Source organism: Erigeron canadensis, chromosome 3, assembly GCF_010389155.1.
Source record: "Erigeron canadensis isolate Cc75 chromosome 3, C_canadensis_v1, whole genome shotgun sequence".
NCBI classification, from domain to species: domain Eukaryota; kingdom Viridiplantae; phylum Streptophyta; class Magnoliopsida; order Asterales; family Asteraceae; genus Erigeron; species Erigeron canadensis.
In genome coordinates, this window is record NC_057763.1 from 22,506,099 (window position 1) to 22,533,192 (window position 27,094).

Here is a 27,094-nt window from a genome sequence, read left to right on the forward strand (position 1 = left end):
AACAAAAAAAACATGTGATCCAATATAAAATTTAGGAGTTCTTACGATTCTTGTCAAAAAATGGGTTCTCAAAATAAGGGTCATATATATATATATATATAGGGAGAAGTGAGTATGAGGTTGTCTCCCATCTAAGCTTAGTTGGGGACCCCTCACATTTTATTTTTTTAACCATACAAATCATGAGGCCCATAGTTTTATTTAAAATACAAAAAAACATTAAAATATTTGAATATTTTCACAAATCTTTCTTTCCTATCAGATTTTTGAGGTGAATTTTCTATCATTTTTTAAAATATTCTTACCACAATATATAAATATTATTATATAATGTACGAGTATAATGTGTTAAATAATCAAAAATATGTAGTACTATTATATTTCCCTTCATATCTTTCAATCTTTTATGAGCAGCTGAATTGTTTTCTTTTATTTTTCTTATCGACAGTTCATTAAAATGGATCGACTAATCTATTCTATCTTTTAAAAGGTTATTTAATTGAATACCCAAAACAAGATTCGAGTAGGAAATATTCAGCACAATAAATTTCGTAAATGAATGAGATTTGTAAATTCAAGTTATTGGGGGAAAAACAAGTCTTTTTGGCTCAGATGTACACGGAAACCTAATTAAAATATCTAGTAACCGTCTTCAAACTTCTCCCTTACCACCTCTAAGATTGTCCCTAGTGAAAGGACCTCAAACCTAAAGAGGTATGGAATGATAATTACTAAGGCCACCTTGGAGGGGAGCACACAGTACATACAATATCTCAATATATACAACAGGTCAAAAAAAGAACTTGGCCAAGAACAAATAGAAAATTGGCAAGTCATTAAGCTAATATAGGTTTACCTCCTCCGTGTCTAGGCTCAAAAGTCAGCTCTTAGGATTAGTCTACTCACAAATCGAATAGGGCATCCATAATTATAAAAAAAAGAATGGCTGCAATAGCAATGCAATTTTGTTTTTTTTACTTATAGGTTATGTAACTGTTTCAAAATGACAAAAAGAATTATGGAGATAATAGTTATAGATAGAGTCCTTAAATATGCAATAAGGGAGAAAAAAAGAGAACCGGACTTGTTTAATGTTATGAGTTTGGACTTCAACGATGGACTAGCGATGTAGCTGGCCTGGCCCAACCCATTCACGTGGCTTATTCTCGTTCTCAAAATCAATTCAATTGATTACTAAGGTTTTATTATTATTATTTTTCTATCCCAACGAATAAAACCCGGTTATCGGGATAAACCAATGACGAAAAACGGTCATGCTCCCACAATCACAGATAGCTTTGGGTAGCCCTAACTCACCATCTCTAGATCTGAGGAGAAGGCGCCTCAAAGACCCACAACGATAAAACCCGCCTGCCTTTATGATCAAACTAGAGACATATGGCCTCCAGTCTTCAGCTCTCCAAACTAGCTGACCTATGCTCAAATGGTGGTTACAAATCTCTTGTTTGACAATGACTTATTTTAGTGGGTGTTTGGATCTCCAAATTAAAACAAACATTTTGCAAAGAGAAATGATAGATCCTTTTGAAAAAACCTCCTAAAAAACTTCTTAATTATAAGATTTTAACATTTGGTAAAATCAAAGGATGAGATTAAAAATACATTTGTCACTTTTCCTTAAAACCGTATTTCTCTTTAGAAATGCATATCATTTTTTTTTTTGTTTGTCAAACACGTTTTTCTTTTGTTTTCTGATTTAGAAATATGACTTCAGTCACGATTCGATTTGTTTACCTGGAAACTTAAAACAACTTTACATATCCGAACAAATTCTTATGAAATATATGACATATAACTTATAAGTCAGACTAATTACTTTCGTTGCCCCTTTCTCTCTCTAAGAATCCGTCTCCAAGAGTAACATTTTTTACAAAAACAATTTAGGGGTATCGAGGATAAAAAGTTATGGTTCAGACACGACTCAAATTGGTTAAGTTGCGATAGATTTCAGTATGAACTTCGAAGGTTATTTTGGTGATCATATTGATAATCAAAGTCGATAAAGGCTACAGGACAAAATTTTGAGCCTTACAAAATTGAAGTGAATACTCTTCAAAGCACATAATTTCAAGCATGGTCACTTTCAGATGGTTTTAAGTCAAGATTTCACTTCAGCCAAACCGAGATTCAAAATTCTTGGTCAATAATCTGTAGTTGCAGCTTACGGTTTTTTTTGTTCACAAGTTATGTTCAACGCACATGATCGGATTATTGCGCTAATGTTTGAAATTTTGAATGAGTAGTTGATACTTTATACCAATAGCGCTAATGTTTGAAATGTTGAACGAGTAGCTTATACTTTATAGAAACAAAGTCTTGCTTACGACCACTATGTGAAAGGGCGATGGGGTAATCCTACAGTTAAACAGACACAGAGACGTGATTTGAAGCCATGATGTCAGACATGAACAAGACAGACCAAACAATTAAGTAACACAGATGTTCAATTAAAGGCGATTAAAATACAAGGATTAGGAAAACATTCTAATAGTTGACTTGTTAAACCGTAAACATATAAGTTTACCATTATCTGTGGAACAATTAATTCACAAGCAACGCCTTAACTAGTTTACAAAAAAAGTAATATATAAATACAAATGTATTAAAATTCATCACTGCAATAAGAACCGCAGATGAATGATCAAGTATTCATGTTACGGTTAAAGGTGACAGGTTTTAACTCATTTACTTACGAATGGGTCACTAATCACTATGGGTTGTGTTTTATCCATAATGGACCAAATTGGTAAAATAAAAAGATGAAAGCTGCCAAAAGAAGCGGGGCTAAAGGACCAACTTTGCCAAAAAAAATCTACCCGCCTGTTGCTTGACCTACTCATTTTCTCACCTTTAGATTTATCAGCTTAACAGCTCAAAATAATTAGAACTTTGAGTAAGTAGATAAAAGCTGCAGTTGAGATTTTGTATGTTTTAGATCTAATAAAACATACTACTAAAAAGTTTCAAATCTGAATACCAACTTAATGCAGTACAAAAAAGGTTCTCATTAAATAAATGGCTAACAGTTTACCTGATAAATAATGTATACAAAAGAACATGAGTAAAAGCTTCCGCCTGAGAACCAGCACCAAGAATTCGATCTTTGACCTAGCAGTCAACCTTTAGTTCCAAAGACACATCTAACCTAAAGAGTCAACCCTTGAAATCGCGAGTTAACCCTTGACCTTGCGAGACAGCCCACGCTTGTTATACCAAACCCCATTTCTCTCACCACTCATCTGGTTCTTGGCGGCAATCAAACATTGATCAGCCCGGCTACCTTTACTATCCATTTCATTTTGAAGTTTACGACGCCTCATTCGATTCTCCAACCGTAACGCTTTTAAAGCAGATGCTCTCTTTGCAATTTCAAAAGCTTGGGAGAAGTTCCAAATCCTAACTGTACCTTGTTCCCCTCCACATATGATTCGGTCAGCACCAATGCCTACACAAATTAAACTCCCACACGACCCATGTAACATTCTTTGTGGTGGCTCCACATTCTTCCTGTCCAACAAATTTCCATTGAATGAAAGGTGTTTGCTATTCGACGTATGCTGAACTCTCTTCAAAAGCTTCCGCACATCTATGAGTGAAAGCTTACCATCACTTGAAGCTGAAACTAGCCATGGAAACTCGAATGCAAGAGAATGAACAGGACCTGAATGAGGACCCCATGTTGCCACGTGGCGAATGAACCCGCATCTATGACTAGTAAACTCAAACATTTGTATAGCTCCATCTTCTCCACCACTGAAAATGAAACTACCTGTGTGACTTCGAGTAAGAGAATAAGCATTACCCACATGGGCATCTTTAATAATGTCAACTAGTGTACAAGTATCAGTCTCCCAAGCATATACATCCGAACCAGAAGTACTTACTAGGCTACCATCATGTGGGACCAACGTCCACACCCAATCATTATGCATCAAGACATTTAAGCATTTGAGTGTTACACGGTCCCAAACACGTATGCTCATGTCCCAAGAACCACTATATAATTTAGTTAAATCTAATCCGACACAAGTTATTGGACCTTGATGTTCCCAAAGCCGAAACTCAGTGTTTTGGTTCTGGGGTCCCTTTATGTCAAACAAATGAGGATGACCATCTTCAGCTCTCCAACCATGTATAAAACCATCAGAACCACCAGCGATTAAGAGTTTAGAATCAGCTGCGACGGCTCTAATAGTGCAACCAAGAGGGCGAGATGAAGCGATTGACAAACCATCTTCCATGTCCCACATTCTAACAACTGAATCATAACCTGAAGTAATTATAAGCTTTCTTGAATGTAAAATAAAAAGGGTGAGAACAGGTTCGGTATGACCATACAGAGTATCGATGGTGTAACGTCCCATAAACGTCTTGCTACGAAATTCCCGTTCAACAAAAAGTTCTTTCCATGATTTCTCATCAGAACACTCTGCATTCACAGAGATGGGGACTGCTGGAAGTCCCCATCTCTCACAATAGAACTCCTTCCAAACGTGATGATCAGATACAATTTTATACAAAGATGGACAGACACACGAAACTACCCCAAGCTCCTTTGGGTCAAGGCAGTTGAATATTTCAGATAATAATGCTGAAGGAAGGTCAGTAATCGTTCTATGAACACTCAACAAACTCTCCTCAACCTGCAACTTTGCAAGATGCGCCGGTTTTCCAGTCTCAGAAATTACACTTTCTGTATCAATGAGCAAACCTTTCCCAGATGAGACAACAGCACTTGATTTAACTTTGGTTGTATCTTCAGAATTCTTAGTCAGAACAATCTTTGTACTGGGTTTGCATTCAAATGCCATAAAATATCCTGCCTATTAGTACACAATCCACAGCACAAAAACGTCTATTAGAAAACTTTCACTTCCACTTTCTTGACAAGAAATTATGATGTTAAAATAATATTTTTGACATATTACAGTAAATATTTGACAAATTTATAAACTCAAAAAGATTAAATTTTTTTAAAAACTTCTGTATATCTTTCAAAGAACAAACTTTCACTCGTTTTTGTGAGATATGTAAACACTTATATCCCAAAACCCAGAGTCGCCATTATATTTATTGGCAGCTTTCCCTTCTGGTCATTATTTCAATATGCTACCATAATGCACCATTCCAAAACTTATAATCACCAAAACCAAGCATAAATAACATAACCAACCAATATAAACATTTTCCAAAAACAAAATATGCATTCATATACCTATAAAAAAACTAACTTTCCTCGGTGTAAAATTTCAAGCTAATACAATAAACCCATCAAACCAATTACAACATTTTTATTGTGACATTGGTAAGGCGTCGTGAAGGAAGGTCTACCGGGTTCAAACCTCACCTCATTGGATAAACAAAATCTTGGAATGGCAAGGGAAAAATTCCGAAAAATGGCGACGAGAATACCCGTTACGCCGTATATCAAGGCTCGACTTTTCCCGGGTAGCCTGGACAGGGATCCCCTTCCAGTTTCCACATTGGTAACAAATTTCAATGAAACAAGTTTACAAATTTATTTATATAAATAAATAAGAAGCCCAATATTCAAAAGTGGGTATGTATACATACAACTAATAATAATTGAAATAAACATAAACAGAATTAGTTGTAACTTACAATAAAGATGAGATAATGAATGAATGGAACTACATAAAACAAAGTAATTTGAATTGGGTATTTATTATAATAATAATTATTATTATTAATCAACTAATAATAATTTAAGGAGACTTACCGGAGGGGTTGAGGATGAACAAGAAGAATCTGAAGGAAAGAAACAGGGGAATCTTATGTTTTGGTATCAAGGATTTGGAATCGAAAATCAATGGTTCGGTAGGTCGGTAAACCTTTGTTGACGGCGAATTTTTTTTTTTTTTTATATTTATCAATGGTCTTTATGGTTTAATTTTTCTTTTTATAGGAACAAGTTATTTAATGATTTTAGTAAAAATATACTCAATATAATAGCAAATCTAATTTATCATTTCCATGTCTATTTCTGTTTATTGATTTTACTTAATTATTCAGTTTTTCACCCTTCAATATTTTGTTGACAAATAATAAATATAATAGTTTATATGTATTTATAGGTTACCTGCGTAATAGGACAAATTGATGATAGTCACGACGAGATGTGGGAGGTGAATGGTGACGGCGGTACTTGAGGCGAGATTTGAATGGCATATGTTTTAGTGATGAGAATGTTATTGAATTGGTATTTTAAGTATTTTAAAGAATGAGACTAGATATTATAATATGGCGAGAGGGATACACAGTATAAGATATTATAAATTTGTTAGGAAATCCAAAGTCAGCGGTTGACGAAGCCGGTCATCAACCACCTTCATTTTTGATGTACTAAGTGAAGGTTTGGATGCTGGAATAGAAGACTATTCAATTTTCAATTAGCCCTTCAATGCGTTCCCAAATACGACTCCTCTCGTTTCCAATCATAGTCAAGTTTATGGGTTTTATTTTTTAAATTTGATTTCAACTCTCATTTAACTTATTTTTCTAAAACAATATCCATAATGAAACATTTGCACCTGTACAATTCTAGTTCAATTTAGTAATGACTTAAAATTAAAAAAAAAAATAAGGGATATATTAAATTACATATGGTATTAGTAATTCTAGCAAGTAATATTTGAGGAAACTAAAAATAAAACTAAGATAGACATAAAGGGTAAATCGGCGGGAATCCCTTAGTCCCGTGTACCAAATTTGGTACCTACATTACCACCCTGTAAGGTTATGTGTATCGGGTTAGTTCTGCTAGGTGGCAAAGATATCCACCACATGAGATCGATTTTTTGAACTAGGGCCATTATTGATTGATATCTCTACACATGGGGATCCAACATAGCACAAGCAGGTAGCCAACTTCTCAAAGAAAAGTTGGTTAATAAATCCACCCCCGTAAATGTGGGAATTAGGATTTGAATCTAGGTGGATCCTCTCAAGGTCAAAGAACTTGTCAATGGGCTTCCATTAATAGTTCATTTGTTTAATAAAGAAAAATAACAATTGTATTTGGTATTAGATTAGATATGTACTAGAAAGATGATATGAAATAAATCATTTTCTTATATTATTTTAAAAAAGGCCCAGGACGATTTTGAATTCCATAGAGGGGGCATCCTGGGCGCCCAGCCATTTCGAAACAGATGAGTTGATCAGAGGCCATTTTATTTTGTCCATCCAATGCCAACTTTTATGTGAAAAGTCCTTTCTTGAGTCGAAAACACATGACTTTGCCGATACGCATGCAAGCTTAAGGCCTCTTCACGGTCAAAGTGGATACAATACGACCCATGATGGTACTTGATCCGACCAACGGTACACATTAATAGAAAAACTAAATTTGGTCTTTAGTGAAATATTAATTTGAAAACTAAATTTTCTGTGAAAATTAAAAAACTGGTCAAAACACACTGTGATTTGAATTTAACACAATGTGTTTTAATTGTGTTTTCTAAAATCACAACGTGTATTTATTGTGTAATCTAAAAATACATTGTGTTAAGTTTTAAATCACAATGTGTTTTCGATAACGTGTGAAAATCAGAAAATTATTCAAACACACTGTGATATGAACTTAACACAATGTGTTTTCTAAAAACACATTATATTAAATTCAGATCACAGTGTGTTTTGACCAGTTTTCTAGTTTTCACGAAAATTTTAGTTTTTAAATGATCAGAACCCTTGGTCTTTAATTTAATTTTATGGGCGTTGCAAATTTGTTATTAAAAGTCCATCCGGAAAAAAAAACTAAAAGTGGCAAAATTAAAAAAAAAAATAGTATAGGAAAGAATGCATTTACTTCTATTTTCATAATGTATAGTAGGTCACCATTTACCAGTAATCTCCACATGAACACGAACCATCTATAAAGGTATGGAAACGACTATTATCCCTCAAACTTATCTCTCTACCAGTAATTTTCGAAAAATGCTTAATTGCGACATGGCAGTCACCACACACTCGAATATTTTTCACTACTCGAATCACATCACCAGGTTTAGTACTGATTAGACCAAACACAATAGCTAACTTCTCACTATGACAATTCAAGAAATGCTCTTTCTCCTCGTCCTCAACATCATATAATGCGAATTCTGTTGTTGGCGTATAGCCCATTTGTTGTTTTACTTCCTTGGTTAATTCACTAAGTTTAGCATAAATCCTTTCGGACATTGGATGATATGTGTCGCCGACAAGGAACTCATGTACTATGCCATTTACTTCTATCCAACAACATCCTGGTATTTTTTTGATGTTTCTATGAATCATTGTGGATCTGATTCTCTGTGCTTCTTCCCATTTTTTGTTATCAGAGAATACATTAGATAAGAGTACATAGTTTCCTGAATTCCACGGTTCTAATTCTATCAAACATTTTAAAACATATTCGGCTAATTCAGTATCACGGTGCAGCCTGCATCCATTCAACAAGGCTCCCCAAACAATAGCGTTAGGCTCCATTGGCATATCTTTAATCAAAAGATGAGCTTCATTTAACAAACCAGCTCGCCCTAGTAGATCTACCATACACCCATAATGCTCAATCGACGGAGTCACTGAATACACACGCTTCATATTGTTGAAATATTGTTTTCCATCATCAACAAGACCCCCATGGACACATCCACATAGAATGCCGATAAAGGTCTTCCCATCAGGGTGAAATCCTAGTTTCTCCATTTGACCTAGAACACCAAACAAAACTCGGGTTTCACCACTCATCGCCAAACCAGTTATAGCAGCATTCCAAACTATAACATCTTTTAATTTCATCTCTCTAAATACCCTCCAAGCACGACCCATTTTTCCACATTTTGCATACATATCAATCAACGCCGTACCTACAACAGGGTTATACAAGAATTCGTTTTTATTAACTAAGGTAAGCGCTGATTCTCCTAAATCTAGAGCTCCTAAACTTGAACAAGCCGAAAGAACTCCAACTATTGTATAACAATCTGGATTTATGTTATCATTCCTCATTCTATAAAACACATCTAGAGCTTCTTTCGGTTTCCCATTAGACGCATAACCTTGAATCATAGCACCCCATGTAACCGCGTCCTTTTCAACCATTTGATCAAACGCTACAACCGCTTTCTCCATATTTCCACACTTAGCATACGCGTCCACTAACGCCGTCCCAACGAATATATTCCTCCCAATACTGAAACCCCTCATACATCCATCTAACCACTCCACATTTTCCAAATCCCCTACCTTAGAACAAGCACTTAAAACCCTCACAATAACGAAACTATCCGGCCTCAAACCAGTCCCTCCCATAACCAACCTCTTAAACACTGCAACCGCATCATTATACCTCCCTGCATCAACATACCCACCAACAATTGCCCCTAAACAAACCACATTCTTCTCAGGCATTTCATCAAACACCTTACATGCATAATCCAACCGTCCACATTTCGCGTAACAACAAACCAACCCAGTTCTCATATCGACATCAAAACCCACTTTAACCATCAAAGTATGCAAATTTACACCCAAATTCAAATCCAAGACTTTACCACATGCTTTCAATACAAATGGGAAGGTAAAAGAATTCGGTAAAAACCCAATTACCCGCATTGAGTAAAAAGTTTCAATGGATTCATGAAATTGATTATTAGAAACAAGACCACGAATGAATGTGTTGTAAACGTAAGTATTTGGGTTTGGGGTTTGTGTAAAAACAAGTTGAGAATAATTATTGTTGTTATGTTGAGAAGTGAAATTGAAGGATAGACGTAAGAGAATGTTGATGAGATAATTGTCGTGTAAAAGATTGAATCGAATAATGCGAGCGTGGACATGTTTGAGTTGTTTTAAGGTTATTATGGTTTGAGAAACAAGATGGTTTAATATGTCTGTTGATGCAAAATTCATCACTAGGATTTTCCTGCCCGCCTGCTTGCCACATATGAACAATATATGTATGTATGTTCGTTTAATATATAGGGAAAATTTTATATATCCCTACCTTCTTAAATACAGCGTATCGGTTATATATTTTGTATGCAAACACTTAACAGGATTTAAAATACCCACGAATCAACAACTCTTAATACTATCATTGTGTTTATATATGCAAGTATAGATTTGTAAAATTACTTGCAGATACAAAAGTTTATTATTATATGTAATGTTTAATTTTTCATTCATGCCCAAGTTTTTGGTAAGACAATCAATCCTGTGCTACAGTTCCATGAGACTAATAGTGGAAGTTACGAATGGTTTACAAATTACAAGTTACAATAAGGTTGACAAAAGATACTATAGATTGCAATTGTGGAAGGATGCTTCAGGTTGCTGCAATAACCGGTTTAAAAAAACTGGAACTCAAACAAAAACGATCGGTTTGACTAATTACTCTACAGATGGAGAATTCTGTTCATATCCCGGTTTGACTAATTACTTGTCGTTCTGTGAACCGGTCTTTTTCACTCGCCCAACAAAACACACGGGTTGCCATCTCTACTCATAAACAAAGTATAAACACGCTACATATACCATATCCACAATACATTTTGGATTGAAAAAAGATTGTTATATTTGCATACAAAGACTATCATCAAATCGAGAACTCCTCCAGCACAAATGTGCATCACATATTGAATTTACCCTAAACGCCCATATACAGCTAAAAGAATCAGAATCATTCTTACTCACTAAACTCACTCATTTTATCTTTTGTACATGTATATGATTGAGAATTGTATCCGCTTGAATCAACAAGACAAGAAAAACGTTGTACCAAACAGAGAGTGAAGTGGCAGATCAGAAGAAATGATGTGGATTGCCACAAACCCCCATCAACAATATTCGATATCTTGGGGATTTGTAAAAGAATGATGGGATTAACTACAATGGTATGATTATATGAAGACCTGAGAGTCTTGATTAATGTTTCCTTTTCATTAGTCACTCCAGCTATCACTGTCATCGTCGCTTCCAGCAAATGCCTGTCATTGAAAACAAAAATTCATGCTATTGAATTGCTTTACGTACATAAACTCGAGATGCAGCAAAAGGGCCATTTTTGTGAGGATCAAAACAGATCGGATCGACCCACAAACGATTTATCATACATGTTGAATAATATTTATTGATATTCATATATACAATAGTGTGATAGAGTATGGTTACTAAAACATCATGACAGCAATGATCAAAGTATTTGAAGAAAGTGATTTAGGACGTTGTACATTCTAATGCTACCCTTTTAGAGAATTTCAACCCATAACCTTTTTACCTTAAATTTCATTCCCATTTGACTATTTATGAATAAAACATAACCCAAATCACCCTATTCATGATTAAATGGGTCAAAGTAGTCACCTCTAATAAATACACTCTTATGATAAAAGGAAAAGCCAAAAGCAACCACACGAACTGCCAAAAGAGCCTAGGTTTTGGACAGTTTGTGGTTTTCATTTACTACCCCAAAGTGATTTGACCTTTTAAACAAATAATCCATGATTCAAGAAAGACAAATTCTGGATTGAAATACCGAGTTTGATGTTTTCTTTGGTGCTTCTAGGTTTTCATAATTTTGACAAAATCGCTAACTTATGCAAATTTTGATGTTTTTATGGCTTACTTTACAAGTATGAAGAATAATTTATAGATAACAAGGCGATATATTCCAGATATTTGTACTCATTACGTATGCAGCAATATTCAGTAATACATTAAACAGGAGAGAAAAAGACCTGGCGGATCGCATTTGCTTTCTCTAAAATAGCAGCTACTCTCAAATTGGTCATAGGACCCTGAATACTTGCTGGCCTAGTCTGGATTGCTGGTTTCAACTTAAAGGCCTAGTAGAATCAAAACAAAATCAATACTATACTAGGAAACCAACATATAAAAAAACAGCATTTACAGTGGAAAAAGAAAATGGGAAAATGTTAGATGATGTTAACATCATGATGTTGCACTCACATAATTTTTTACACATATGTCGTAAAATCCCCCAATGAATTTTATGGTTTGTGAGAGCAACATCATCTAACTTAAATGATGTTAACATCATCTAAGTTATCCCCACAAAACCAAAGAAAATATAGAGGTGGCAAAATAGGAAGCATGGAATTGGTTGACTAGAAACACTTTTTTGAGATTTTGTCCTGAGTTTTTATGATATGATTACAGTGACAAACCAATTAAAAATTAAAAAATCATGCTAAAGATAATCTAATATTTCAAATTGAATGATTTACGAGCTTTAATGCATTATAAATACATGTTGAGGAACTTCAAGCCATTTCATTGCAAGTTCTTTTTCTTATCATTTATGTATGTTTGACACAGATAAAATATAAACTGAGTCTATCCGTTCATTAGTGGATGGGTCGTAATTTTGCCACCTGAGAAAAGGAAACAAGGGTTTCTAGATTGTTCTTACCTTTGCCCGTATCTGATCCAGTATCGTGTCATGTTCCTCTTCTATTGGTGATTGAGTTGTGGTACGATCTAAGACCTTCCTCAGCTGTTCATATAGAAGAAATAAAAAAGAAAACCATTAATTTAATATTATTGACTAAACTTTTGCTTGTGTTGGCTATTGAAGAGAAATTATTATTACTTTGGTTTTGTCATGAGCAGCAACTGCATCAATGAGAGGACTACGAGGTTGCTGTATTTTCATAGGCTGAATATTATTTGCCATTTCATCAACATCGAGAGGAAACGAATAAGCATTTGTTGATGGCCGAAGATTTTCCTGGACAGAAGTTGTTTGCGCTGCTGCTTCTGGCACCAAGTTTTCAGCAAATTTTTCTTCTGATAATACAAATTGTTTATCATGATCTTTTGTGTGTATCCTGGAATCAGATAATGACATTTGACTGACAGGTTTTGAATTTTCTGTATTCAGATATTTTGTCTCATCTTCTCTTGAGTGACCAACCATGTGGGGATCTTCGTTGCACATCGATGCAAAAACTGGTGGGGAGTTATCAGATATGTTAACGACAGGAGGAAGTGAATAAGGTTTCGACTGTGGCTCAAACACTTCTTGGTCGGAAATATTTAGAATGCAAGAAGCATGCGCCGTTTTAACTTCTGTTTGTGTTACTTTTGCTTCTGATGATACAGATAACTTTTCATCTTCTGTGTGTAAGCTAGACTCGGGTGATAACATTTGATTGACACCTCCCATGCTATGTTGAGATTTCTGATTTACTGTATTCAGGTTTATCATTTCATCTAATGTTGAACGATCAACCACTTGTGGATGTTCACTGGGTGTAAATGAAAAAGTTGGTGGGAAGTGATCATCTCTACGTTGACCGCCATCTGTTGGGGGCAGTCTCATTCTCCATTGCATAGGCGGAAGAGGAGGCAATGGTGGCATATTTTCTTGTTTGACCGAATCTAGCTGGGGAAGTATGGCTAAACCAGATAACACTGGAGCTGATTGATGTTTGACTTGATCAGATAGGTCAACATAAGGAGTGTCCCCTTGCAGCAACTCTGTTGTAGGTGGGTTCTCAGAAACAGGAGCTGGATAAGATTCAGGAGAGGATTGCAAGCCTTGTATTTGAACAGGTTTCCCTTGATCTTCCTCCTGTGCTACACTTTGGCATGTAAGGTTCACTTGATATGGTTTAGAACGAGTATCATAGAGTATTTCATGATCTACGTGAGTCAAAAATTCCAGCTGGGATAACACCTGAGAGTCTCTGGCAGAAAGTTGACCACTGGATTGGTCAACCTTATCTTCCCCAGAAGATGACTTTGCAGCTTCAAATATGTCAATCTGATCATTGGGTTGGTCAATCATATTTTCCAGAAATAGAGAATCTACTCTGGCAGAAAGTTGACCACTGGATCGGTCAACCTTATCTTCCCCAGGAGGTGACTGAGCAGCTTCAAGCATGTCAATCTGATCATTGGGTTGGTCAATCTTATTATCAAAAGATAGAAAAACTACTCTGGCAGAAACTTGACCACTGGATTGGTCAACCTCATTTTCCCCAGGAGATGACTCTGCAGCTTCAAGTATATCAATCTTGGGTTGGTCAATCTTATTTTCAAGAGGTAGAGAATCTATGTTAAGGACGACTTCTGTGGAGACAGTTAAGTCAGGAGATGACCGTGCAAGTCCAAATCTGTCAATCTGATCATTGGGTTGGTCTATCTTCTCTTCATAAGATTTAGAATCTACGTTATGGACAACTTCTGTGGAGACAGTTGAGTCAGGAGTACCATCAAGCATTAGTACATTTGAAAGATCACAAGCAACGTCGACAGGTTGAGAGACCAAATCATGTAAAACAGCTTCTTGATTTCTATGATCCTGTGATATTTTTGAATTCAAAGATGTGCTATCAACATCACTTTCTAGATCAGTAGAGATAACCCAAAGCTGATCTACTTCCACATGTTCACCAGATTCCTTGGAATCTTGCAGGATACATAAGTGATTGATAACTGAGCAATCCTCGAGACTAGAACAACCACTATCCTTATGCTTATCAACATCAATTGGGGAGGAAAATGGAACACTTGCTCGCATATCCAAGTGAACAATGTCTACGTCTCTTCCCTCCAATTCTGTATCATCTCCAAGATCCTTACCATCATTTCTATCAACATTATCAGGGTCAGGGACAGTATTCCCTGATTCTATTTCCCTCTCCTGTAATTCTGCTTCTTCTTTGGCAGCAAGATCAGAGACAGCACAAGTTCCAACTTCAAGTTCCAAGTTATTTGATTCTCTTTCATTTTCGCTAGAATATGCAACTGCGGCTTCTACTGAATCATACATACGTGATTCCCCATCACCTACTTCTTTCAAACGATGTTCAGGTAACAAATGTATGCCAGATCTATCTGGAGTCTCTTCTGCGACAGGAACATCATCACAGAAAGTACTGTCACTATGGTCTACCTTTGAATCATGAATGTCACTAGGCTGCTCCTCCACAGTGTCCACATGTGAAGTATCTGAGTGAGGCGAACTACATAAACTGTCAACAGAATCTTTGCCACGATACCCCTCTGCATATTGGACTTCATTCGAGTCAAAAATGTTGGGAAGAGATATCATGGGGATCGAAGTGTCATTAGGGTATTTATCGTCTACATCACCCTTGAGATTTTTGACAAATGAGAAAGAAGATAGATCATCAACAGCTGTTGGAAGAAAGTCTGAGTGTACAGCAGCAACTTCCAGATCTCCTTGATGGACTTCACTTCTTTTAGGACTATCAAGAATTTCAATATCGTTTAAGGATACTTCATTTAAATCTGTTTTGTTTGAAGTACCTTCCTCCAACATAGCTAATTGATCAACATGCGGAGCTGAAGCAGCCTCTGAGCTAATGGCTGGCTTTCTGACATCAATGCATGTATCGCTTGTAACATCATTTTCCAGATGTTCGATCATCAGAATGTTTTCAGCAATGGGTGGAACTCGTGGACGAAAAGGAATTTCGATACATGCAAACGGCCGAGGCGACAAATCTGCACCAACTGGAGAGGTATTCCCAGTTGAAATACTTGCTGTATCAGAATCCGCAGACATAGTTATGTTCTTTGTGATAGAGCTATTTCCCTCATCAGATGCTGTCAAGCTCTCTATAGATTGAGAAGCTGACCATTGAGATTGAAGTTGATCTTTGTTAGCATCAGAATACGTTCCGTCATTTATGTTTAAATCACGTTCTGAATCCATTGTAGCAATAGCGTCCATGTAGCTTTCTGTCTCACTTGCTATATCATCAGATGCGTGACCATTCTGAAAACCATCTGTTTTAATTTCCTCATCAACTGCTATTTGCTTCTCATCTACCTCTTCATGAATTCCAGTTTTCAGACGATGATCTGTGGAACCCTCATAGGCAGTCTTCTCTAAGCTTGAGGATACACATGGACTTTTACTTTGCATTGGTGACCCTAACATTGAGCCCATGATATTATCATCAGGTATTTCAAGCCTTGATTCCATAGAGGTATCAAAGGTCAAAGTTAAAGGTAAGGGGCGAAGAACACCTTCAGGGACATCTTGATCCTCTAATGAAGACCTGAACAGCTTCTTCACGTAACTTTCTCCACTTTCAAGGTCTAATGAAGAACTTATTACCTTGTTCATGTAACTTTCTCCACTTCCTGAGTCAAATGGAGAACTGTTTAGTCTTTTCTTCAGTTTTACACGACGTGCAGGTTCAAGTGCACCAGTCTGCACTCGTTCCTCCAGGAACAATTGATGGAGTCTGCAGTTTTGCAACTCCAAATAAGTTAGCTTCATACAAGAATATTTATTTTAAGTACACAGACTGATCAGTTTGCAAAGATTAGGGATGGACTGACCCGAAGACTTTTGTCAAAAGTTATTTATTTTTATAAAAAATAGTGTGTCAGTTTTGATCATAAACTTATGGTACTCCTAATATAATATACATATTTAAATGAGAAGATTTAGGAGGTTTTAAGCAATATAAATACATTTGGACAATTCTGGCCCATTTGACCAGTCTGCCATTAAGCTAATTTATTATTAGACCTGTTAAAGATAAAACATAACCCAAATCGAGCCCTTCATAACTCATAAGTAATACGTGGAAATCACCAGCTCTAGATTTTAGTAATAAAAGTGGTTAGATCAATGGGACGAAAAACATATCAATGTAATGTCTTACTTGACATGTGAAGGCTGTGAAACATCTGGAGTCTCTCCCGCATTCCAATTTGATCCCTTCTGTTCAAAATTAATTTCGATTTTATATGTGAGAATGATAGTTGCTTATGTATGATGCATCATCTAAGAAAAGAATTACAAGTATACCACCTCAGACACTGCCTTAGAAAGAAAATAGGGTTGCATATGATAGTTTGACCACAGAAGTTTGAAACTATTTGCATCATGCGTCACCAAGGTTTCCTGATGGAATTGGACCATTCTATACATTGACCCCTAACTCTAATTCAGAGAACAATCATGATAGATAAGCCATTAATTAGGTTAGACGTGCTCTCTAGCTAAAACCAATCATAACTGTGTATATTAATTGATTAAAGTTAACGAAATTTACAGAGTAATTTATTTGGGATGACAGTCAAACAAATTATACTAGGAACCTTCTAAATGATTCATTGACATATGCTTTTATGCTAATCTTTCATCTTTAAATAGTTTGTACTTAATTGATGTGTTTAGGAAGACGAAAAGTGGTTATCTGAGAAATAGGTCAACATATATTGGGTAATAATATCTTTTACCACTAAGCCTCAGAGAAGAGCTCAGTTGACTCAAAAAAGAAAAAACTTCAAATTGAATGCAATATCTGAGCCAAGATACCAAATAAATAACAAATATAATTAGGCTTTGAACACACCCATAATCTGACATATATGCTTCCATGATTGGAAGTTTGTAGGGATACCAAACTAAAGTTCTTTAAGCATTAAACTAGGGGTAATAATGCAGTACCAATCATGCAACCAACATTAATGCAAAATATATATATATATGTGTGTGTGTGTGTGTGTGTGCATGAAACTGTAATAGGAAAACTCAAAAAAGAGGCAAAGTAGGCATGTTGGGCAACGGGTCAATACAGGTGGTTTATGTATGAGTTAAAACAGGCTGCGGCTTGACCCGAAACACTTCTTGTCCATGTTTTTCATGAATATAAGACGTGTTCAAAATTATTACAATATTGACATCTTTAGATTTTCGAGTTATATGCATCAAAAATACACTTTGGACGACTTTTGAGTTTTAACTTTCGACTTTTGACTAAACATTTTTGGGCTCAATTGACCCATGAGATAAAAGATAAACCTAAATCAAGCCATTAGCCCATTCATAAGTAAATTGGTCACAATGAACACCTCAACCAATACAGTTACACAGATAAACTAAGCAGCAGAACCATGAGCAAGCTCTCATTCACAGCAAATGCAACGGGAAAGAATCTTTTCAGAGATAGGCTTCCACTGAACTCACCTTGTTCTTGCGGCTTCTTTTATCCCTTTGGGTATCAGCAGTTTCAATTTCATAGCATGATGCTTCCACTTTAAAAACTGATGGGTCAGTGTAGCGTTTTAAGCATGCCCCCGCACCAGCAACATCAAACCTATTTAAGAGCCCATAAATTCATAAATATGGCAACTTGTAGAAAGCATACCAGAATAATCAAGGGAAATTGACAGTACTTGTCTAGAAGAAATAATCGAGGTGGACCACGACATTCTTCATAAGAACCCATGACAAATCGAGGTAAATCTCCCGTAGTGATAAGATTCTGTGTTGTATGCCGGGTAGGATGCCAATCAATACCTGTAGCATCAAGAGAGATCCTCACTTGAATAAGTTGTGTGAGGTATGGCCTTTTTTCTATGTGATTATAGAAAATTGATTGTCCGGTAACTTTCAACTAGTTCGACAAATGACAAAGTCATTGTTGAGAAAAGGATGGCTTTTCCTGGATGAAATGCAAATTGGATTCATGGAACACGAGAAGGTTTTCCCATTCCTTACCCGGAAAGATATGTGGCCACGAAAGGCGAAGGAAGGCTGGAATGCCGAAAGGCGTCTTTAATTGAATTCACCCGACAAGACAGTACCCGTTTGGGGAACGTCCAGTGCCAAAGTCACTGAATGGGTAAGTCGCCAATACCTAAAACCGACTATGTAATGCTATGTCATGTACTTTATCTGCCCTTTGAAACTAGCTTGCTTCATTTGTTAAAGATATAACACAAGCCAAATCGACCCATTCATAAGTACATCAGTCAAAATTGCCACCTCTAGGTCCCACAAATTGATTAGTCCAGTTAATTACTACTCATACTAGATATAAGTGGATTGATAAATTTATTTGAGGCTACACAGATTCTGTTACAAATCAAAGGATAAGCACACATGCTAAAGGATCCCATCATAATAATATTACAAGATGATTATATTATACGAGTTAGAGATGGCACATCCAAGACAAGATGGCTTATTAGAAAAACTAGGAGAAAATATCTTACCTGAATTGGGAAAAAATGCTGAATGGGAAGTTTGAGACAGATATGCCTTTTCAATAGAAGGGATTTCCGATTCAAGCTGCTGAACGCGTACCAGTAGACCATGGCCCCTAGCCGCAGTTGCCATCGCTTCTTCATGCAATTGATGGAAAATTTCAGCAGCAAACCTTCATTAAATGGATGCAGGCTTTTATTAGACTTGCAGCATAATATCAAATGGAAATGCATCGTACTTCTAGAGGGGAATCGTTAGAATTTCTGCAGCATAAGATTAACTGCAACACCCCTCTAACAAGATACCACAACCATAAATATATAACTTCAATAAGCAACATGCAAGCATCACGTAAGTAATTCCCCAGTAAAAAGTCACACAAAAGAGTATTTAAATGAAGTGTTATATTGAGCATCAATCCACTCACCAAATGTCTCTCATAATTCTTATTTCCTTAAAAGACATTGAACCCTAAAACACACACACATCCTACCTTAAGTATCAAGCATACAATTTCTATGGGTGTTTCCTAACATAAACCATGGATGCCATCAGCTAGATTCCTTAACAACACATTTGCAAATATTAAATCGTAAAGTTGAAAACGTTAATCACAAATTTAATTTGGTTCCACGCATTAGCAGAATTTTTACTTTCAAAGCATCAATCCCAGAGTAAATGCTAGTTTATTTATTTCACTACATTAGCTAGATATATTTGATAATGCATGACATCATCTTAAATAAAATATCACTGAGATCGTGATATATGTGAATATAAATTATAACAAAATCCAATTACGTTGCGCTTCAACTTCTATTGTAATCCATAGATGTAATAACGACTAATAAATGAAGTATTCGCTTTCGAGAAAATTAAACTATAATCCCAATTTCCTTCCTTGAATGCAATGCTACCAAAAACTGCTTGGATTCTAGTAGTACCTCATATGTTACACATCTCCAAAGGAGAGAAGAGAACAAAATACAGAAAATGAAGTGGTCACACAGAGGAGAGAATGGTCAACCAACCAACATATATCAACCAGACTCCTCAGTAACTAAATGTCAAATCAGTAACCAAGAAATAAGGATGAATTAAACAGTTCCTCAACTTTTAGTCACACAAAGGAGTATCTAACTGCAATAATATATTTAGATCACATAGAAGTACTTATAACATCAATTCACTCACCAATTTTTGCTTCATGATTCTAATTTAACACTCACACACATCCTATTTTACTTAGGAAACAGATGGACTAAAAATAGATGGACAGCTTCCAGGTTTCCAACAATTTCATCAACTAAATTCCATAACAAACTTCCATACATAAAATCCAAAAGTTGATTTAGGTGCATTTTTCTACCGGCAAGTCAATAATCCTGCACACAAATTCTAATTCATTTATTTCACAACATTATGAGGCTAAATTTGTAGAGCCAAAGCATCACATAATAATCAAATCATAAAATTCATTTATTAACCTACAACTAGTATCATAACTTTAATCCTTTAATACAATGCTACCATTTACCAAATACAGTCTGAATTCTAAGACAAGAAGCTACTATACTAGCTCCAACTTTGCAGTATACCAAAGAAGAATGGTCCACTAACCTACCTTGACTAACCAACCTCCACAACTACATGTCAAATCAGGTAACCAAGATTTTAAGTATCAATAAAACATTTCCTCAATTTTTAGTCACACAAAGGAGTATCTAACTACAAGAATACATTCAGATAGCATCAAAATAATGCAAAATTCATTTCAAGCACCATAAGTCGCTTCGTGAATTTAATTTCTTAACAGATAGCACATCCTAATTTACGCAGCAAACAGATGGACCGCTTCCGGCCTAGCAACACTAACCATTGATTTCATAAATTAAGTTCCATAAAAATACACTTCGAAACAGAAATCCGGAAGGCAATTTCAGCTCATTTTTCTACCTACAAGGCATCAATCCTAGTTAATTCATTCACAACATTATTAGGCTCAATTCGTATAACAGAATCATTGAAAATCATCATATAATATTCAGATCACAAAATTCACCGATTAAAAACTACAATTTAACCAGAATTTGAAATAACTAAATTACAAACACAATTCCACACCTAAATTCCAATGCTCAATAGAATTATCATCACGAAACACAATTCACATTTAATACATACATTTATATATATATAGAATAAGCAGAAAAATTGGAGAGAAAAAAGAGGAAGAAATGCTGACTCAGCAAGGTCACCGAGCTGGCGAAGAAGGCCAACGAGACCGGCCATGGCAACACCTTCAAGCAAAGCTTCAGGATCATCTCTATCAGAAGCTTTGTAAAGCTCTGGATCAGCTAAACTATACACATTCCTTATCGAGTATCTATCTATCGGCATTTCTTCTTCTGATTTCACACAATTTCCGTCAAATTCATTATTAATATCTATATATGTGTGTGTATATGTATAGGTCAATGTTGAGAATGCATGGAATAAGGAGAATTTTGTTTAAAACTAGAAAGGAATGTTTAGAGAGAGAAAGTGAAACGGAGAGAGTGTGGGGTATTGAATATCCAGCTCTCTCTTTAGAGAGAGAGAGAGAATGGTGTGACTTGGTGAAGACACTGTATTTATCAGTCTGGCAGTCTGCGGTGTATTTTTTTCATAGTCCTTGTAAATTTGTATATTCACGACTTAACCCTTGGGGGTTTTATGCATTCCAAATTTAAAAAAATGATAATAGCATGGTTGTTTTTTTTATGAAGGCAAAATTTTGACGTCTACATTGACTGTCTACATTTACATTGACTTAATTTGACTCACGCTAGATATCCTAGAATCGTTACATCATTACCACATAATTAAACCGTCGGAAGACATATCACTTAATTTGGGTAAACTCTACTTCCTTTAGCCTCAAACTTACACCCGGGCTATTACAAGAAGACTCCAGTGTCATTGGGTTATCAACTCAATGACTGATAAGAGCAAGGTGAGCTCTAAAGCGTTCTAAATGAGTTGCTAAGCCAGATCGATATCGTGTTATATTTGCTAAACTATAATTGAAATATCTTTACCAACACTGTGACATACTAGATTAAACTCATACATTATACGGATTTATTAAAAGTCTTTGTTACCAAATATTTTTAAATAAGGTAATAATAACTAAAAAGATTATATACAAATGATACATAATTTTAACGTAAATAAATCTTATGTACCTAACAATTTAACAAATAAACAAAAGTCCTACTTATCATCTAAATGAAGGTACCACGTAAGTTTTTCTATTTTTTTTCTTAGTTATATTTTTACTACTTTATAAAAATTATCACGCTCTCTCTCTTAACATTTTTCAACACTCTCTTTCATAAAAATGTCTCCACGCGAAATGACCATTATACCGTTAATGAATTAATTAATTCTCTTTTTTATTTATTACTTTAAATATCTTTACTTAAAATATCTATAATATCCTTAATGAAATAATTTATAACATAAACCCATTAACTCCTAAAATAATTACACTACCCGTTTTACACTAATTATTCTAACAATAATAACCACAACGCCACCATCACTGCCAGTCGTGGCCGCCACCTCCACACCGCCGCCACTACCATCACCGCCGCATTGCGCGGGTATAATGCTAGTATAAAGATAAAGATAGAGATAAAAATTAGCTAACTGACACATGTCAGTATTATTTATTCAATAATATTTTTAATATTCAAATTAATAAGTCTAATCTACTGATACAAATATCACCAAAAACATCATATCATATTATAAGGATGGATACTTTCACTTTCAATAATTCCTAATTTCAAAAGTCTCAAATCTTGAGAACTTTTTTTTAAACCAAGAATGTATTAATTTATACATATACACAATCAAAGCTAAACAAACCAAGATACACACTTTATATGCGCAAAATAAAAGGGTAAATGAGAATTTATGTCCTTGCAATTATATTGGATCTCCATCATGATTTTCTCGTAAGGTATTTGATGATGGTGAAATATTTTCATTTAGACTACCCACATCAGTGAACCAATCCAATCCAATCTTAAATTAAAAATTTATTTCTTTTTTTTTTTCACCTATACAACACAATCTAACTCAAATTTCCACTCTCATCCACAACCCAACCTAAACCAATTTTTTCATTATATTAAAATGATTTATTATTTTATACTTGTAATATTAAAACTTTTTATTATAAACTAAAATAAATAAATTACTTTTATGATAGTCATGTAAAGTATCACAAAAATAATTAAAAAGAAAAACAAATTTAGTAAATTAAAAATATTTCACATTCTTTAATTAAACATTAAATAATTAAAAAGATAATTAAAGTTACAATTTTAATTATTCATTAGAAAGTTTTTGCCATACATTCTCAATTAGATCGTTTTTCAAATCGATACGAGTTTCTCTATTACGAAGTTGTGTCCTATTGTTCATATAACTGGATAGGTCTGCAATCCGTTCAGTAGAGAATTAAAAAGGTTCTTTATCATCTACAAAATCCGATGGATCATAAAAGTAATATTCTTATTTTGTTTCAAAAATCTAAATCAAATAGGTTTATAAAAAAAATACGTTTTTTTAAAAAGCTCCGTTTTTAATAAAATTTATGTCAAAACGTTCGTAACGGAAAAATAAAGAATACTATGTTTTTATATTTTTAGTAAAAGTTATAAAATATAAGATATTAAAGAAAAACTAATAAAACTTATAATTAATTATATACAATAAAATAATAAAAAAAACCGACCATTAGAAAGTTGTCATTTGTCAAGTATGAAGTAACAATTTTTCAAAGCAATCAACTCGTTTTGGAGGGCAAATTGTGTAGGATCGAGCTGTACTTTCCCTGTTTTATAATTTAGTATTCTACAATCCAATCTAAAGTTCACCAAAAAATGTAGTCTTAATAGTCGCATGATTTAGGCATTCTTAAAAATCAAGTTTTCAACCCAAACTATATTGATAACGATTACCTCTACACCTATGGTTGAATGGGAAATTTACAGTTTATATGCGTACCTATACACATGACGTAATATCTACAACAGTACACAAATAATGTTATACTTTCATACGTATAGATACTGACAAAATAATTGTATACTTTACTATTTTTTGAAATCAAACCCATCATCCTAAATAAAAGAATGTGAAAAGTGTTTGTGTTTATAGCCATAGGTTTGTGATGATGAATCTTTGCTTTGAAGTTTTAATTGAAATCAGTGGACGCGAATCTAAACCCAACTCCACAAACAAGTGTATGTTTTACTTGCAACCATGTCTTTTTGTCCATTAGCCCACTTAATTTTTCTTTATTAGTGATGTAATAATTTAGTAACCTTGTTATTATAAGCGTAAATTTGAGCTTAACTATTATATATTAAATTTAACTCTAATTTGGAGAAACCTATATTAAGAAAATATATATGCTTTCATGGTTTCACTCTTAAAAGCATTTTATTTCTATTGAGATTTAAATCTAAGATATTAAAGTCTCAAATCTCTTTGAATATTAATACTAATTTTACATACAATAATTTATCAATAAATTAAAACAAAAATAAAATAATCTATGTCGTTTAAATGAAATGTCACCTATCAACCAAAAGAACACCTTAATCATATTTTAATTATATTGATATGAAAAATAATGTGATATCAATACTACAAGTTTTAATAAATTTACCAGGTAATATAAAAATTGTATAACATATTGTATAAACTCTCTAGCACGATACCTCCGTGACGCGACGGCGGTGGCCAGGTGATAGATGGTAATAATGGTGACAACGTCAAACGGTGTAGGTAATTGATGTAAAGATGTTTGATTTAAAAAAGAAAATAAAGATATTTCATAATATAATAAACTAATAATATAATTTAGTATTAGAGGTTAGTGATAATTTAATTTATTAATAATAGTCGGATCAATTTGCATGTTTCATTTCCCAAGTATAGATAATACATAATATTGATAAACTAATTAGATTTAATTGCACCAATAACATTTGTCATAATTTTATCTTATTTTGACATTTTGTAATTGAAAGGGTTAAACTTAGGGCATGTTTATTTCTTTAATTATTAAGCGACTGTCTTGATAAAGTGACTTAATAGATAAATAATGTCTGTATGATTTAAGTCAATAAAGTTGTTTTTTTTTTTATTAAGTTAAAAAAACAAACACTTTTAATGACTTAGTAGATTAAATAATTTTGATTAAGTCACAACTTTTTTATTAACATTATAAACAAACACTACCTTAATATAATAAGTAGGAGATTGGAAGGTTTATAATCGGGTAGCATATAATAAGTCTTTCTAAAATAACTTATAAAGTAAGTTTTTCTTTTCAATAGCATACTGTTAGCCTTATTTTTTATTTTGTTTTTTTAGAAATAAACAAATCATTGAATTTATGTTGTCGTTATGGTTGCTTTAAGACCATTTTTACTATTGAGAGTAAGTAATCAGTAACTTATATTGAACTACTTTTACTACGAGTATTATTTTTCACACTTAACTTTTATTTATTTATGCTATACCATCATCTATATTAATATTAACGCCTTATTATATTATCTATAATAAACTAAAATAGGATTGAGATGTACTTGAAACAACACGTGGCGTAATCGTTAATCGACACACGTCCTTTTAATTAATTTATTCTATTAAATCAGTTTTTTTAACTGTATATAGATTCAATTTCCTTTTTAGACATGGAGTTAAATCTAACTCTTGGGTTATAGATACAAAATACATTATTACCTTATTTAGTTGATGGTTTTTATTATTAAAATTGTTTCTTTTTCTTTCTCGATCAATTCTTCAACTTCTACTATTTATATTACTTATAATAATTTATTAACATGAAAAATTCAAAATTTTGAGTTTACGATCCGAAATCACAAGACTATTTGTTGTCATCCACTATGCTCACAAGTTCCGATTTTGATTTGATTGTAAAAATTTAAGGTAAATCCAAAAGTTTAACTAAACATATATTATATTTATCATTTCGTTTATTATAACTTAGCTTCGATCATTGGTTTACTTTAACAACAATTTATTTCATTCTTAAAAATTATGTATGAAGCCGCGTATTCGAATTTTCTTGTGCTACAATCGATATTGCTACTGTACATCGTACGGTATTATGACTAGTTAATATAATAAAAAATTAAAAAACTTGTAATAATTTTAATTCAATTAAAAATAAAAAATTCCCTTGAAACTTATTTACCGATTTGCAACAAGAAGAAAACTATAGGGAAGTTTTAAGTGAAATCCAAATTAGAACATAATGACACAACAAAATCTCCTTCCTGAGCAGAAACATATACTAACAAAAAAAAAAAACTACACTTTTTTCCCTTTCTATTGTATCGGTGCGACACATATCTAAACTAGATGGGAGATGATAAATGTATCACAAATTTTGATAAATTTACCATATTGTATAACTTTTACAGCAAACTGTACAAATAGGTAATGCATGAACGTGTTAAAACTATCAATATCAAAATATATGATACAAATTTTAAGTGAAATAACCCATAGTTTAATTTTAAGTTTTAAAATTTACTTTTGCAAAATGTCCTTTATATGTATTATATATTTAACTAAAATAATTATAATACTTTTTTCATCTCAACCACTCATTTATTTTCCCTCTGCTGCAGAAATCATTTTATTCCTTTAATTCATTCAAAATCTTTTATCACAAAAAACGTATATCGATAAATTATAAAAATTATTTGGGTGTTCTTAAATTTTCATGTTCTTTCATTAGAGAGGTCATTCAATATACTTTCGATGAATTTTTAAATCCGAAGGCGGAGCCCGTCTGGCAGATCACCCCATCACCGCCATTACACCACCACCCCGTCATCACTTTCATCACCGCCGCAACGCGCGGGTACCTTTCTGTCGTAATAATAATAATAATGCAATATAAACCAACTCATTAACTCAATACGCCCAAAGTAAGCAGTGGCCACCACTTTCGGGGGGAAT

The 27,094-nt window shown here is 33.9% G+C and overlaps 3 protein-coding genes across 3 annotated transcripts; all 3 read right to left on the reverse strand.

Moving 5' to 3' along the window:
• Positions 1–2,969: 2,969 nt before the first annotated feature.
• On the reverse strand, positions 2,970–5,891 carry LOC122592729 (F-box/WD-40 repeat-containing protein At5g21040). Its single transcript, XM_043765025.1, has 2 exons — positions 5,762–5,891; positions 2,970–4,844 (listed from the first exon to the last, which is right to left on the reverse strand). The coding sequence occupies exon 2, from the start codon at positions 4,830–4,832 to the stop codon at positions 3,195–3,197; it is 1,638 nt and encodes a 545-aa protein (XP_043620960.1). The 5' UTR covers positions 4,833–4,844; positions 5,762–5,891; the 3' UTR covers positions 2,970–3,194.
• A 1,929-nt stretch (positions 5,892–7,820) lies between these two features.
• On the reverse strand, positions 7,821–9,946 carry LOC122593832 (putative pentatricopeptide repeat-containing protein At3g08820). Its single transcript, XM_043766282.1, has one exon. The coding sequence runs from the start codon at positions 9,937–9,939 to the stop codon at positions 7,885–7,887; it is 2,055 nt and encodes a 684-aa protein (XP_043622217.1). The 5' UTR covers positions 9,940–9,946; the 3' UTR covers positions 7,821–7,884.
• A 588-nt stretch (positions 9,947–10,534) lies between these two features.
• LOC122591306 (protein SCAR2) lies at positions 10,535–21,651 on the reverse strand. Its single transcript, XM_043763559.1, has 9 exons — positions 21,279–21,651; positions 19,042–19,205; positions 18,220–18,343; positions 18,011–18,140; positions 16,701–16,759; positions 12,641–16,274; positions 12,461–12,544; positions 11,766–11,873; positions 10,535–11,015 (listed from the first exon to the last, which is right to left on the reverse strand). The coding sequence occupies exons 1-9, from the start codon at positions 21,431–21,433 to the stop codon at positions 10,971–10,973; spliced, it is 4,503 nt and encodes a 1,500-aa protein (XP_043619494.1). The 5' UTR covers positions 21,434–21,651; the 3' UTR covers positions 10,535–10,970.
• Positions 21,652–27,094: the final 5,443 nt, after the last annotated feature.

Coding starts and splice junctions, on each gene's coding strand:
- LOC122591306 (XM_043763559.1), bottom strand. CDS start 21,433: ATGCCGATAGATAGATACTCGATAAGGAATGTGTATAGTTTAGCTGAT. Junction 19,206..21,278: donor CAGCTCGGTGACCTTGCTGA/GTCAGCATTTCT, acceptor CATTTAATGAAG/GTTTGCTGCTGAAATTTTCC. Junction 11,016..11,765: donor AAGCAAATGCGATCCGCCAG/GTCTTTTTCTCT, acceptor TTTCAATGACAG/GCATTTGCTGGAAGCGACGA.
- LOC122592729 (XM_043765025.1), bottom strand. CDS start 4,832: ATGGCATTTGAATGCAAACCCAGTACAAAGATTGTTCTGACTAAGAAT.
- LOC122593832 (XM_043766282.1), bottom strand. CDS start 9,939: ATGAATTTTGCATCAACAGACATATTAAACCATCTTGTTTCTCAAACC.